Here is a 14,342-nt window from a genome sequence, read left to right as displayed (position 1 = left end):
TTTCTTTGACTCATACTGAGGATACTATTTAAGAGATAAAATACAAATGTATCATTTATATATGGATTCTATAAATCTACCAGAGATGTTCATGCCAGCAGTTAAGGTTCAGCATGAACTGTAATCAATTTTATAATGTCAGACATGGAGGTTTTACTTTTTAATGCATTTTGTACAAATACTAAAACCACCAATAATTGTTTTCAACGCTTGTGATGTCGGAAAGATTGTTTCTGGACAAGTCTTTATTGGAGTTAGAATGCAGAAAACATTAATTCTGTTCATCTGCAATGCTTTGATTTCTAGTGGGTATCAAACGCGCACAAAAGGCAGCAAAGGTGTTTTTCTCTTTAAAAAAAAAACCTGATAAACCCTGTTAAAGCTTCCCTCAAAATTCATGGTCATCTCAAGTTCAAAAGGAGCAGGGAAACCCCTCGTGCCCAAGTGAACTTCTCTCTTTCTTCTTAAAATGCTATGAATCTTTAACCATGTCTGTAAGTAGATGATCTTGCTGGTCACACTTAGTGTTCTTGTAGAAATGCTATGTATGTCCTCAGTATTCTTTGTCATTGACTTTGAAGACCTGGATAGGCTGGACATGACACTATGTGTGTAACTAAAGACATTTGTATTTTCTTTCTATTGAACTTCGCTCACCTTTGTTGTCCCATTGTCTTTATAATGGAGATAAAGATGCTGATATGCCAGATTATTTTTTTTTTTCAATGGGCAGGAAATTAAATTTGCCTTTCGTTGTCTATCATAAAATGTAGTGTTGCATTCATAAAACAAACTGAAATCCCATTATCTTTTATGTGGTCAGCTTCAACTTACTAATTGTCCGTATTTGGATCAGTGTTGAGGACTGTCTTTTTGCAATATCTGGAAGATAATTTAAGTGTCTGTCAGAAATTATATCTGTATCCTTTTATTGCAATAAAAATATAGAACACAAACATTTTGCATTATTTTGTTTAAAAAAAAAAAAAAATCACAATGGGTGCTTTTTTTAAAATAAAACATTTCACACAAGCAGATATATTAAGATTTTATTATATAATACAATGTATATTCCATTGTACTACAACAATTACAGATTGTTGCCTTAAGTAAATCGAACAGGATATAAAGCCTTAAAATACACCAGGATACATTTCAAATGACAAACAAGATAACATCCCAGATAAAAATACATCTTTATTGAAATATTACATATAAGACAATCACATCATAGGATCTTATTTACATCAAACTGTAAACATCTTGCACTCAGCTACACTGAATGCAATTAAATATTAAACTAGAAGGATAATGGCTTTAAAAAATATGGTTTTGAAAATGCAAAGTCCTGTGCCTCCACAGGGAGGCTACAATGTTATTTCACAAGAACTAGATGGGTTTGATAGGCATCTAATTAGACAAAAGCATTAGTTTTTTTTTATTCATATTCAGAAAGCTCTGCACAGGATAGTGAGTTTGAATGAAAATTAAACCGCTTTAGTGAGCGACAGGAAAAAGTCTAACAAACCACATTCAATCTTATTAGTTGAATGTACAATGGTGTTTAAGAGCACACAAAACTGACTGCCAACATGCTAAACTGACAAAGCATGGCTTCCAATGCAGTTTATTACAAATGAGGAACTACCGTCATGACAAACCACATAGAAAGTCAAGCTTTGTCTGTTTGTAGATTAGGAAAGTTTGTTGTAAATTTAGCCAAAAAAAAAAAAAAAAAGAAAAAAAAAAAAAAAGTTATGCTCCGTGATTGAATTACATTTCCTTCTATGATGTGCATTTCAAGTTTAAACGTGGTGGAGTATTAGTGATTTCGGTTTCCTAAATCATTTAGAAGTGGATTAATCAACAGTTCAAATTTAAATATTAATGTTTGTTAATAAATGTTACATAAAAAAAAAATATTCTATAATAAATCTGATCAGTGATTTAGCATATTGTGAAGTGATCAGGTGCAAAAACAATCCTCTAAGAAATACAGTCTGCATCATGATGTTTAGCAGTCACACGATGGCATTTTAGGGTAACCAAACATTTTGTTGCCACTTACCTCTAACATTAAATGTGTCATTTCTCAGATAGCACATAAGAGCTTACTGGAGTCTATGATGAAATCTGAAACGTTCTGGAATGTAAAGTCAACAGACAGTGAGAGCGCTTGTGTGAGTTTCGTAGTGAGGATTCAGTTCTCGGTTTCTGAAGAGTCGCTGGCATCTGTTAGACGTGTTTGCTTCTTGCGGACGTTCCAGTGGAGACACTGAGCCAGACTGTCAAACCAGTCATACACCAGATCATGACAACAGATAGAAGGGACCGGAAAGCAAGAGGTTGTGATCTTGATGCTATAACGGAAAAAAAACAAAAAACAAACTCACGATTAACCGATACAGCATGCGAGATTGAGAGTGCTGCTTGAGATAAAAGGGCAAGCTTATTTTGAACTGAAAGGTTAAGTTGTGATCCCAACTGACACTGTTGATGCTCATTTCCCTAACTGTAATGCAGCTGTTGTTGTATCACTGGATTATGGGGGAGGTCAAAGCTGTTTGCTTATGGGATTGTGTAAAAAGAGTGTCACCTGTCTCCATGCTGGATTTCCTGCCTCTTTCTGCCATCAAACGAGACCCAGGCTGTGTTGCGAGCATCAGGTGACAGCGTTATCTGCAGGGTAAATACAGTTAGCGATAAGATGACGCAAACAAATGTTCTTCTGAAGATTTCATTTGAGAGAAATAAAACCTAAATTGTACAAATAACTTCCTTATTTGGCAAATCAAGTTTAATCACTGAAATGGAGAAACCTCAGTCCTGTTCTCACCATGAGCTCCACACCTGCGGGCACCACAATGGGTCTAAAAGAGAGGGAGTGAGGGCAGATGGGGGTGACCATAATGGCAGGGACGTTGGGATGGATCATGGAGGCCCCTGCTGCGCCAGCATAGGCCGTGCTGCCTGTGGGGGTGGAAACTATTACACCTGCATAGAAACACACCACATATTTGCATTTATTTTCCATGGCAGCTGAACTCCCGTCAAAAGCAAATCACACAGATCATGATGTATCAAAGCATCTGCTTGAGCTAAAAGAAAAAAAAACTGATCAAGCACTTAGATAAAGTCTAAAATGGTTCTCAATTATAATGCAACACAAAACAAAGCTACACTACCATTAAAGTCTGTTGTCGGTAAGATGTTTTCATCTGTTTAATGTCTCTTATACTCGGAATTAATTTGATATACTGTAAATACAGTAAAAACTGAACCAGCCATTACACTTCAGTGTCACATGATCCTTTAAATAATCATTTGAACATGCTGATTTGATGCTCAAGAAACATTTCTTAATATCAGCAATGTTGAAAACAATTGTGCTACTTAATATTTCTATGGAAACCATTAGGGCACGATTATCACAAAAATCATAATTGTCGATTATTCCCTTGAAATTGTAGTTGCAATTATTAAATCACGATTGCCACAATTTACACTGAATTATGTTTATACCATTTTTTGATGCAACTGCATGACGTACTCTATACGAAAATAAATAAGCTGAAAACACTCTGAAAAACTTTGTGCTTTTCTATAGTATTAAGGCTCAAATGTAAACTATACTTAATCTTTAAATTATAAAAAAGTAAAAATAAAATGGTATTGTTATACTAAAACTAAAATTAAAATGTAGAAAGAAATAACATGCATCTTAAGCATGCAGAATAACATAAGTGAACTTTGAACGATTAATTGCTGCTATGAACGATTATGTAATCGAGGAATCCATAATGCGATTAGAAATTTGATTCATTGTGCATGACTGATCATGTACACTCGGGTGAAAGCAAACAGACACAGGGTAACATACAGTGTTCAGACAGGGATAACACCTATCAGAGAAAACCCAACAAAAGTGTTTGTTATCTTTGTGCAGTGCGGTGCAGTGTGAATTGGCATATAGATGCCAGACAGACATTTTTGGTAATTATAAATGTTTTTGTCACTTTTCACCAATTTTAAGCATTCCTTGCCGATTAAAAGTATTAACTACTTTTGGGGAAAAAAAAAACATTAATCTCTGCAATTAAGTGTATTGATTGTGAGCACAATGATGACGAGATAAAAAAGGGATCTATCAATGCTGTTTGCAGCCGAAGCATATGGTTGTGCTTACCGTCTCCCTGTACAGATGTGATGAGCCGTCCATCCAAGTAAAGATCAACATTAGACAGGTAAGATGAAGGCCCTCTGTCCACCACCACCTCATTTAGCACCTTTACACACACACACACACACACACACACTATCAAAGAACAGGCAAAAGCACGCACATCAATCTCAACTAAGCGCTCGACCATGAATTTTTTTAATGTATTTTTCAAAAAACTGTTGCATAGCATGTGAAGTTGAGCATGCAGGTCTTCATTAGATGTAAAACAAAACGTCACAAACACTATGCAACCGTTTTTTTAACGGTCTAATTGTGATTTTTTTAAAACTAATAAATGTTATGCTCTTTGTAAACAATATATACATGCATGTGTATATTTATAAATATGTATGTGTCTGTAGATATGCATGTACATATACTCTACCGTTTAAAGGTTTAGGATCGGAAACATTTTTTATAAGAAGTCTCTTATGTTCAGCCAAGACTGTGTTTCTGTGTTTGTTTGATCAGTAAATATTACAATTTAAAATACTGTTTCTAATGTAATAAATTTGGAAAAGCAGAATTAAAAAAAAAATTTAAGCTGGATTTAAATTTTATAACCTTTTTTCAGGATTCTTAGATTAATAGAAATAACAGCATTTGTAAATTGAAATCTTTTGTAATATAAATGTATAAATTTACTGTCACTATTGAAAAGAGGCCATGAGCATGTTTTATGGCCTCTCCCTTATTATGACATGATTGGTTGACATCATGCCATCAGATTTTGGTGCAACGTCCTTATTGGTGGATTGCAAGTTTGAATTTTAACAGTGTTTGTGTAGCGTTTGTTAGGCCTGTGTGCCAAAAACTTGATACTAAAGACACTTTTTCTAAAGCTCAAGTGTTGCTGGTTTTGGGTTTCAGCAAATACTTTGTGAGTGCTGCCCTACCTGTAACTGTAGCGTGATTTTGCCTGCTTCATTATTTATGTGGTTATGAGGCGTTATTCCATTCTCCTGAGTGCTGAAGAGCTGCTCATTCCTCTGGAACATGCCTTTCACCACCTTAACCTTCAGACGACTACGCAGGATGATGGCAGCATTACCTATAGGAGCCAGACAGAAACACTTAAAAGAACAGAAACATCTTAAACACAGTACATTACAAACTAAAACTGCAGTTTTTCTTGTTTCAGTGATGGAAAATATAAGAAAGTCTTAAATTACACCACCTTCAAACACTTTATCCACCTCAGTTTTAAAAGACTCAAACTTAAATGGTGCAAGAAATCCTAAGGAGCCCAGATGGAACGCCATGACCGGGGGAACGCTGGCCTTAAACAAATGAGACAAAACCACATTTAATTCTTAAATAAACCTCTAAAACAACTCACTTTTGCATATCCAAATTCTCTCAACTTATATGATCCACACAGAGAAAATCCAAATGGAAAGCAGCTGAGACTGACCTAGTAGGAGACTCTTGTGCACAAACAAATAAGAGGAGAGAGATGAAATGAGAGAATACCTGGAAAAGAGATGATGCATACAGAAGAGTCCCATCTCCACCCAAACAAATAATCAGATCGATGCGGTCTGAGATGTCGTCATACCCTGTGTGAACAATAATTCTCTCATTTTCCAAATGCACCAAATCTTTTATTGGTTAATATTGTGTCATGGTTATGTAAAACAGGTGAACCTGCCGATAATTCGCTCCTATCCAATCCAACAAAATGATATCTCCGTACCTTCCCTGAATGTGCAGAGCTGATTGCGAACGGCTGAAAACGAGTCATCCGTCATGAGAGACCCATCGTCCACGACTTTCTTCTCCACATAAACCATCAGATGTTTCTCCTGATTGTGGGAATAATTTAGATTAAATGTGTTATCAAAGCTAAAAAAAATCTAATGATACAGCAAAAAAAAAAATCAACTACTAATGTTGCTTTTGTGTAACCTACATCCACAAGGAACCGGCAAAGCTCTTTGAATGGCTCCAGAAGGGTCTCATCTCGGATCTTTCTGATGACCAGGACGTTGAGCGGTGGTTTGCTCCAGGTAAGCCGCTGACTGGCTGGATCCTGAATGTGCCTGTGGGGAAAGTCGACAGAGTAGGCAAACATTGTATGTGTTGGCACTGCACTACGAACAAAGCAAAACGGCATGTACTTTTGTACGGTTTCTACATTCGTTACGCAACGTTCAGTCAGGGTCAAATGTTATGTAGTCTTCTGCTTCTGGTTTCTCATAGTTCTAGGATCAGATCGTTTTCAGTATTAATAAATAAAAAATTAAACTGGTGTCGTTTGACATTCACCATTCGTTTGTTTTTAAACTTCAAAAATTTAAATATTTAAGTAAATCTTTAATACACACATCTTATTTTTTGTACCAAGGAATAAAGTCCAACAGCTAGGTTTCAATAACATTAAGTTTCTAAAAATTGTTGCATGAAATCCAGAATAAGTCATTTTTAGAGATTGACTAATCATCTTCCTTGATCTGAAATATACAGAAACGGATAGCTAACATAACTCAAAACTTCGAAGCATGTTCAGCACAACATCAGAAAACTACACATTACCCTCTTCATGTGGTTTGTCCTGGGGGGGCATAAAACAGGCATAGTGCTGGGGGGGGGTGGCTTTTGGAAGGGGTGCATTAGAATGTTCCAGGAGGACCATTCTTGTGACAGCCACAGCAGTAACTGACTGCGCTGCTCTCCAGCTTCATCCAACAAACCACCCAGAACCAATCAGAACTCAGCACACGGCATTATCACTACATTCTTCCAATCCTTTGCTTGACTTAAAAGCTTAAATATTAACAAGAGAGGGATGTGACCTGGCCCCTTATCTAAAGTAAGCCTGACTTTACTTACATGACTGAGGTTGGGTTGGGAAGAACACAAGCTTTGGGTCCAAAATGAGTATCAGGATATGGTCCATGTAGAAAATGCCCTCGTCTGCAACAAAGAAGTGCTTATGTCACTGCACATTTCTATCTTCAGGGTTCAACCGGTTTAAATCAAATGGTGTTTTTTGTACCTGCATCTATCCCATCTTTTTGGGCAACTCTCAGCCGTGTCCTCAACTGATACAGAGGCTTCTGAATCGGGCTGCTCAGGCAACCAAGGTATGCTTCCCCCCGACAGGTGTTCTGGACAGTCCGGCCTCTGAGGAGACATTTTCACCTCTTTGTGTATCCTTGGAAGTTTCCCCTGCCACTCCTGCTGCCTCTGTGACCGCTTCGATGAACCACCCTCCTCCAGCTTTCTTAAGGGAAGCTCGTCTTCCATGCCTTCCATTCTTATTTCTGTGTAATGAAAGCTGCTCAATCTGAAAGCAGGTGATGGAGATGTACTATTAATCACGTGACCGGCTTGAAGATGCGCATGATAATCGAATGCGATTAACGGCACAGCGCTAATTATTATTATACATGTAACTTTTTAAATCTCATATTTAGAGACCACATTAAACCAAGTGACTGATAATGATTAAAAAGGGTGAAAATTAAGAAGTACCTTATACAAAGTCTCTTACGTAAACTGAAATTTAAACTGTAAACTAAAACCTTGATGTTAATAAAAACAACTCGATGGAAATGTTGTCAAACGCATATATTTATTTATTTTAGTGAAAAGACTAAAACTGGAACAACCAGTAAAACATGACGTGCAGCACAAGCAGCAGAGCCAGCTGGTCCGATACTTAATTATACTAGTACAAATACAAACTATCACGCTACTAACAAGGATTTTGGTGTGACAAAAAGCAGTAATCTCGAACACATTAAACGACACGAAACACTGAAGACATAACAGTCGCAAGATTTTCATCGACCAAAACATCCGTTAAAAGTTAGCCGCACGGAGCTAGCGAACGTTAAACACATTTCACCATCACTTACCGAACACGGGCAAAAACGCGGAACTTCCCTTTTGGACTTTACAGTCTTTCACAACTGAAGAGGTAAATTTAATACACTTGACGGCGTTACATTGACGGCAAAACTATTTCGGCTTATGCTCAGTTAAATTATGGGATGTCCACATTGACATTACGAGGGTGCTCGTGACACTACCGCCGCTGCGCATCTTCTTCTGGCCCTTTATAGCGGTTGGCAAACACACAGAAAGGTGCATCCCGCCCCCTACTGATCTGGAATGTGGTTCATCGATGGAACTGGAAGAAAGACTAAGCTGAAAGACAAAAATAACAATTTAGGAAAATGACCACTAACAATATGTTGGCTTCTAAATCCTCTTAAAAAGATGCATCTTTCTTAAATATTTCATTAATGTTTTATAAAGGCTACTCTATAACTTTTCGAGCCATTATTCAGCAGTTTTTTAAGTGTAATATTTCTTATCCCCAATTCTTTGAACTATCATTTTGATAACCAGTGCAATATATTAATACATGTTCTCGGTTTACAAAGTGGAATATTCAGTTCTATATAAGATAATTTCAATGCATCCTTTGCTAGATGATCCACTTCATCATTTCTATATACTCCCACATGAGCTGAAACTCAAAGGAAACATGTCTTGCTTCCTAATGTTTTTACCATAGACTGTGATATTTACCCTGTATACAAACTTAAAAGAATGTCATATAGAAGCAAATAACAAAAATGTTATCGCTATATATACTGTTTTTTTTATATACCTTCGTAATATTTTCTTTTCTTATTGTTTGCATTTTGTGTGGTTTTAATACATTTATTCAGTTCTCTCCTTATCTATATATAAAATGATTAGAATTATCTCTTCATATTAAGAGTTTCTCTTCCACATGCTGAAAATCCCATTTATGAACATCCTGAACTGGAACAATAACAACAACAACAAAGGACTCAATAAAAAGTAGATATTAAAATCAATTGATAGCTTAATATTTTAGGTAGACATATGGTCGCATTTCACATTACAAGGTTTCAAAATTATTAAATAGACATACATTTTTTCTTATTTAAATTTTCTGATGAGTTGAATTTACACAGATGGGTAACTGAGACGATTACATAAGAATAGATCATGCTGTTCCAGTATGTATAAGCAAGGAATACACAGGTGTGGTTTGCCACCTGTTGTTATGATTTATTCTTTCATCTGGGTTCAATATCAATAGCAGCTGCACTTCAGTCATTTCACTTCAATGTGCTGCTCGGCTTAACATATGTGTCTTCCAGCAACATGCTGTTTTTGTAAACAATGCAAGCAGCTACATTAATGATATATATAGATTTTTTTTACTCATGTCTGCCTAAACATAAAAAATCACAGACGTTGTTCTTCAGAAAGAAGCCAGTGCTCTCCTTTTTATTAACTGCTGTTCAGTAGCCCTTTATCTCAGTAGGGTGTGTCTACTGACAGCAGATGTAAACTGTTTTAAATAGGAACTGCTGGCCAGCTACAAGACAGACGCTCCATATGCTCCATATAGAGATGCATGCGCACCTGCAGCTGAATGTCATCTGGTTGTGTTTCCTCAACAGCTTTCCGTCCCTTTGGCTCTGTGCGGCCACTCTTTTACATCAAGTTCCAAGAAAAGCGACACCATTACAGATGGTTTTTGCTCCTGGTACTTTTGTTTTACACATGGCGCTGACAAGTGGAATTATGGACAACAATCCAGTGACCGCACTCAAGTTAAAACACTATACAAATCTGACCATGTTTAGCCTACTCTGGAGAAGGCGTTTTTTTATTTGCTTTATGGTTTGCATTAAAAAAGGAAAAAAATAAACACCTGTGGATTTGTAAATTGCAAATATGTTTTTTGCACAAATGATTCGTCTATTTACTATGAGAAAAAATGAATGCTATTGGAACAGCACCCTTTACCAGACTGATGTAAATTTCTGTGATTTCTGCTTCGAACGTATTGTTCTTTTCTGTCTGTATATAAATAAACCGAACCCATGAAAACTACAAGGAAGATATAAGTACAAATATAAGTAAGAATATTTACATATTTGAACTAATCTAACTGGTTTATTCACTCCCCGATATACTATTGCAGTTTAGGACTATTTACATAAGACAGTATTAGAGATAGATGACCCAAAATGAAAATTCTGTCAATATTTACTCAACCCAACGTCGATTTAAACTTGTATTTGTCTATTTGTCTTTCTTGTGCAGAACACAAAATAAGATTTAACCCTTTAAAGATGTTAAATAATAGTCAGAAAAATCATTTTTATGGAGTTTAAAAAAAAAATTAATAGTTTATTGAAATTTAAGACAAAATTATATATATATATATATATATATATACAGTGCCTATAAAAAATATTCATACAAGCATTCATATTTTTCATTTGTTTTTTATGTTGCAGCCTAATGTTAATCTACTTTAAAGAACTTTTTTTCCACATCAATCTGCACTCCATACACCATAATGACAAAGCAAAAAACAGATTTGTGACAACTTTGCAAATGTATTCAAATTCAAAAACTGAAACAAGTACGTGACGCAGTATAGCCTACTTAGTTGAAGCACCTTTTTAGTCTCACGTTTTTTTGTTATGATGCAACAAGCTTTGCACATCTGGATTTGGCAATTATCTGCCATTCTTCTCCTCACCTCTTCACCTCTCAAGCTCTGTCAGCTTGGATGGGGACTGGCAGACATTTTCAGGTTTCTCCAGAAATATTGATTGGGTTCAAGCTTAGGCTGTGGCTGGGTCACTCAAGGACATTCACACAGTTGTCTATAAGCCACTCTCGCTGTGTGCTTAGGATCATTGTCCTGTTGGAAGGCGTCTGAGGTTCTGAATGTCGACTGAATTTAATTGAATTGAATGTTTGTCCTTCTGTAAGTTTCTCCCATCTGCAGATATGATCATGGAGCTCAACTAGAGTGACCATCAGCTTCTTGGTCACCAGTCAAACTAAAGCCCTTCTCCATCGATCACTTAGTTTGGCCAGGAGGCCAGTTCTAAGAGTTCTAGTGTTTCCAAACTTCTGCCGTTATGGATAATTGAGGCTACATGCTTCTGTGAACCTTCAATGAAACAGAATTGTTTTCTAAACTCTACACCTAATGTGTGGCTTGACACAATCCTGTCTCTGAGATCTACATTTATTTGACATTTTTGCATTTAGCAGACGCTTTTATCCAAAGCAACTTAGTGCATTCAGTCTATACATTTTTTTATTATTTTTTTTTACCTAACGCAATGCTGAGCCACAGGAACCGACTGAACTCTACAGGCAGTTCTTTTGACCTCAGGGCTTGGTTTTTGCTCTGATATGCATTTGCAGCTGTTTTTATTAAGGGGTGTGTACCTTTCCAAATCATGCCCATTCAAATTAATTTGCCACAGATTAAAGCCACTTGAAGTGTCCACAAGCAATATGAATGCTCTGGAGCAAAACTTCAACTGTCCCCAAAAAAAAAGGGTATGAATCTTCCTATTCTCTCATGAGAGCCATAAAAGAGCTCACACAAACACCATTTTATTCAGAGGCCTAAACTGAGCAGAAATATGGTGTAAATTGTTACTTACATGACCAAAAAGTAATAGGAAATTCTGACGGCTTGTAATGTAAATCGGTATAGACTACTCACAAAAAAAAAAAATAGGCATAAATATCGGTCGTCAGTCGATATCTGCCAACAATAGGTCTCATTAAGATGAAATTTTGATATTTGAAATGTACAAATCAACATTGCTCAATACTTGGAGGCTTTTTACTTGCTTAAAAAAGTTTGAACTATCAATCAGATGACAGGGCATATAGAAGATTATGTACAACAGGTTCCTCAGCAAAGATTTAATCATATCGATAATATATTGATAATGATTATTATATTGATAATGTAAATTCATTAAATATGATACAGTATATAGGGTTAAAGAATCAATAATAATAATAATAATAATAATAATATTGGACCACAATGGAGAAATAAAAGTCATACAGGAACAACATGAGGTTGAGTAAAAACATTTTTTTGTGTGAACGGTCCTTTTAAGCAAATTTAGTCTTTTTTACTTTAATCCATTTTGATGTCAAAGCAAATGTGGTTAAAATGCAAAAAGTATGACACAGCTGGTTTGACACGACAGAACTTTACTTGAATTTAATCCAAGTTCATTGTCTATACAAGATATATTTACAATGTCTGAAATAGGGGAAATAAACAATAAAACACTAGATACAACTGAGGTATTAGCTAAAAGCACGTACATGTATTTAACTCGTAAATATCAATCATGATAAACCGTTTGAGATGTGTCATCTGCTTTAGAAAACATCTTATCACAACATGAGGTAGGAGAGCAATGTCTCATTTTCATGCAAGAGCAAAAAACCTCTCATCACACTGTAGGATTGGCAACATATTATGCAATGATACACACAAACACTGCATTTCATATCTCAGAATTGCAACTTAAAATATCTTTGCTGTTTACGAAAGTCAATGATGTTTCTATTACAGCGGTAAGTGTGTTCTCAAAAAAAAAGCATAATATCTGATTACATTTTTTAAAAATTATTATTAATAATTTATAAAGTTATACATTAGAAAAGGTGTGATCAAGATCACAGGGACACATGCTGTGCTGGCAGGTAGTTATTTGTATACTATGTGTAATTTTAGCATTATAAAAAAATGTGTTTATATAATTGTAATTATCTTTTTTCCTTTGCCATTAATCAGCTCAAGGGAGCCACTGTATTCACTATCCCCTGTAAAATGGGATATTTCCCCTATAATGCAAAATACATAGTAGCTTTGCTGAAAAACTCTAGCATTAGATTGCCTTAAGGTACAGTTTTTTCTAATTATATTATACCAGGTCTATACATATCAGATATTCGATATATTTCACATCTCTCGTATATGTACAACGTTATCTGTATTCATTTTCTTAACCCTGCAAAAGCCAAAATAGGTTTGTTGATTTTAAGAGTCTAAAAGAGTACAGTATTCCGATCCTCATAATTCAAATTTAACATGGCATTCTACATAGAAGATTTACAGCGCCCCCCCGTGTACAAAATGCAATTCACACGTTTCATAGAATCATTACAAATGAAAAGGTATACTCTAGAAAGCTTCAGAAATACATTTTAATACCCAAAACTATCAAAAACAGCATTGAAACCGGCTGCTACAGAGGTACTGTGGTGAAAACCTAATACTGATTGAAATTTGAAAATTGTAGTCGACGCTGTAGTAATGCATTACAGTGCCAAAACAAATGCTACAATCTCTCAAAAGAACTACACATGAAATCAGAGCTGTATATTTATATTTGTATTACAAAAAACGAAAACAAAAAAGCTCTTTTCAGTAAGCATGTCTCATTTGTCACTGACACACAGTCTCTCATATCAAAAGTTTCTAGCATCTACATTAGGCTCTTGAGCACATTTTGTGCCCATTTACATAAAGACTACTCTTCTCAGACAACATGGAGGAACATTTGTTGGAAAGCTTGTATGTGTGTGAGAGAACAGAAAAAAAAATCACTTCTGTATTTTAGCAATAATTAATCTGTGTTTTAGCATTACAATATAGTAGCGAACAATACATGCATTATTTCACTCCCTCCTTTCTAAGGATTTAAATTCTAAATTATATATATATATATATATAAATGGGGCAGAGGAAAATCTGAACAGTGAACACCACCAAAATAACAACAGGTTGTCAATCTCAGTGGGCTCCAATGAAATGGACGAGATGACCCACTGAAGGGAAACACTGAGGCACTGGACAGCATACGTCACCGTTCCCGTTCTTAGCATCATGCATCCCTACACCTTCTTACACACTTTGTCAACAACTACACTTCAGTTAGAAATTAGAAAAAATTTAAATTAGAGAGAAGAAAAAAAAAAGGAGGAAAAAAAAAACAGAGCTTGGGCTATGCCCCGCTTTTTCAAATGTGATCAGTAACCTTGAAAGATTATAAGAATTTAGTTAATATATTAATGACTAACATATGTACAAAGTATATATAAATCTTTATTAGTTTATACATTAATTTCTGAATAATTTCAAGAAAAAAAAATTGAAAAATGGCAAAGCACTCTTTAACAATATATCGTTTTGTTTTTTGATTCTTCATAGCTAGATGTATTCACATAAGTCAGGGTGTTTCTTTACATTTTCCTCTTTTGCATCTAAGTTTTGCACTGT

General features: G+C 35.4%; 1 protein-coding gene and 1 long non-coding RNA gene across 2 annotated transcripts; one reads left to right on the top strand and one right to left on the bottom strand.

Annotated features, from left to right (window-relative positions):
• Window positions 1-1,321: 1,321 nt before the first annotated feature.
• On the top strand, window positions 1,322-1,920 carry LOC132154748 (uncharacterized). The gene is made up of 2 exons (XR_009437191.1): window positions 1,322-1,430; window positions 1,610-1,920. It is a non-coding gene; the product is annotated as an uncharacterized LOC132154748 (long non-coding RNA).
• LOC132154747 (NAD kinase-like) lies at window positions 1,813-8,274 on the bottom strand. The gene is made up of 12 exons (XM_059563414.1): window positions 8,086-8,274; window positions 7,221-7,511; window positions 7,055-7,138; window positions 6,135-6,264; window positions 5,919-6,027; window positions 5,696-5,781; window positions 5,400-5,502; window positions 5,119-5,273; window positions 4,187-4,286; window positions 2,837-2,994; window positions 2,597-2,679; window positions 1,813-2,360 (listed from the first exon to the last, which is right to left on the bottom strand). Exons 2-12 carry the CDS (start codon window positions 7,478-7,480, stop codon window positions 2,201-2,203), a joined length of 1,428 nt encoding a protein of 475 aa, XP_059419397.1. The 5' UTR covers window positions 7,481-7,511; window positions 8,086-8,274; the 3' UTR covers window positions 1,813-2,200.
• Window positions 8,275-14,342: the final 6,068 nt, after the last annotated feature.

This window comes from Carassius carassius, chromosome 12 (genome assembly GCF_963082965.1).
Source record: "Carassius carassius chromosome 12, fCarCar2.1, whole genome shotgun sequence".
Lineage (NCBI taxonomy): Eukaryota > Metazoa > Chordata > Actinopteri > Cypriniformes > Cyprinidae > Carassius > Carassius carassius.
Note: the sequence above shows the minus strand (reverse complement) of the source record. Positions and strands in the feature narration are given on the sequence as shown.

What these genes read in the sequence shown, in the direction of transcription:
- LOC132154747 (XM_059563414.1), bottom strand. Translation starts at nt 7,480, where the DNA reads ATGGAAGGCATGGAAGACGAGCTTCCCTTAAGAAAGCTGGAGGAGGGT. An exon ending in CACATCTGTACAGGGAGACG is followed by an intron (nt 2,995 to 4,186) that starts GTAAGCACAACC and finishes GTTTCTATGCAG; the next exon opens with GTGTAATAGTTTCCACCCCC. An exon ending in CCGCAGGTGTGGAGCTCATG is followed by an intron (nt 2,680 to 2,836) that starts GTGAGAACAGGA and finishes TTTACCCTGCAG; the next exon opens with ATAACGCTGTCACCTGATGC.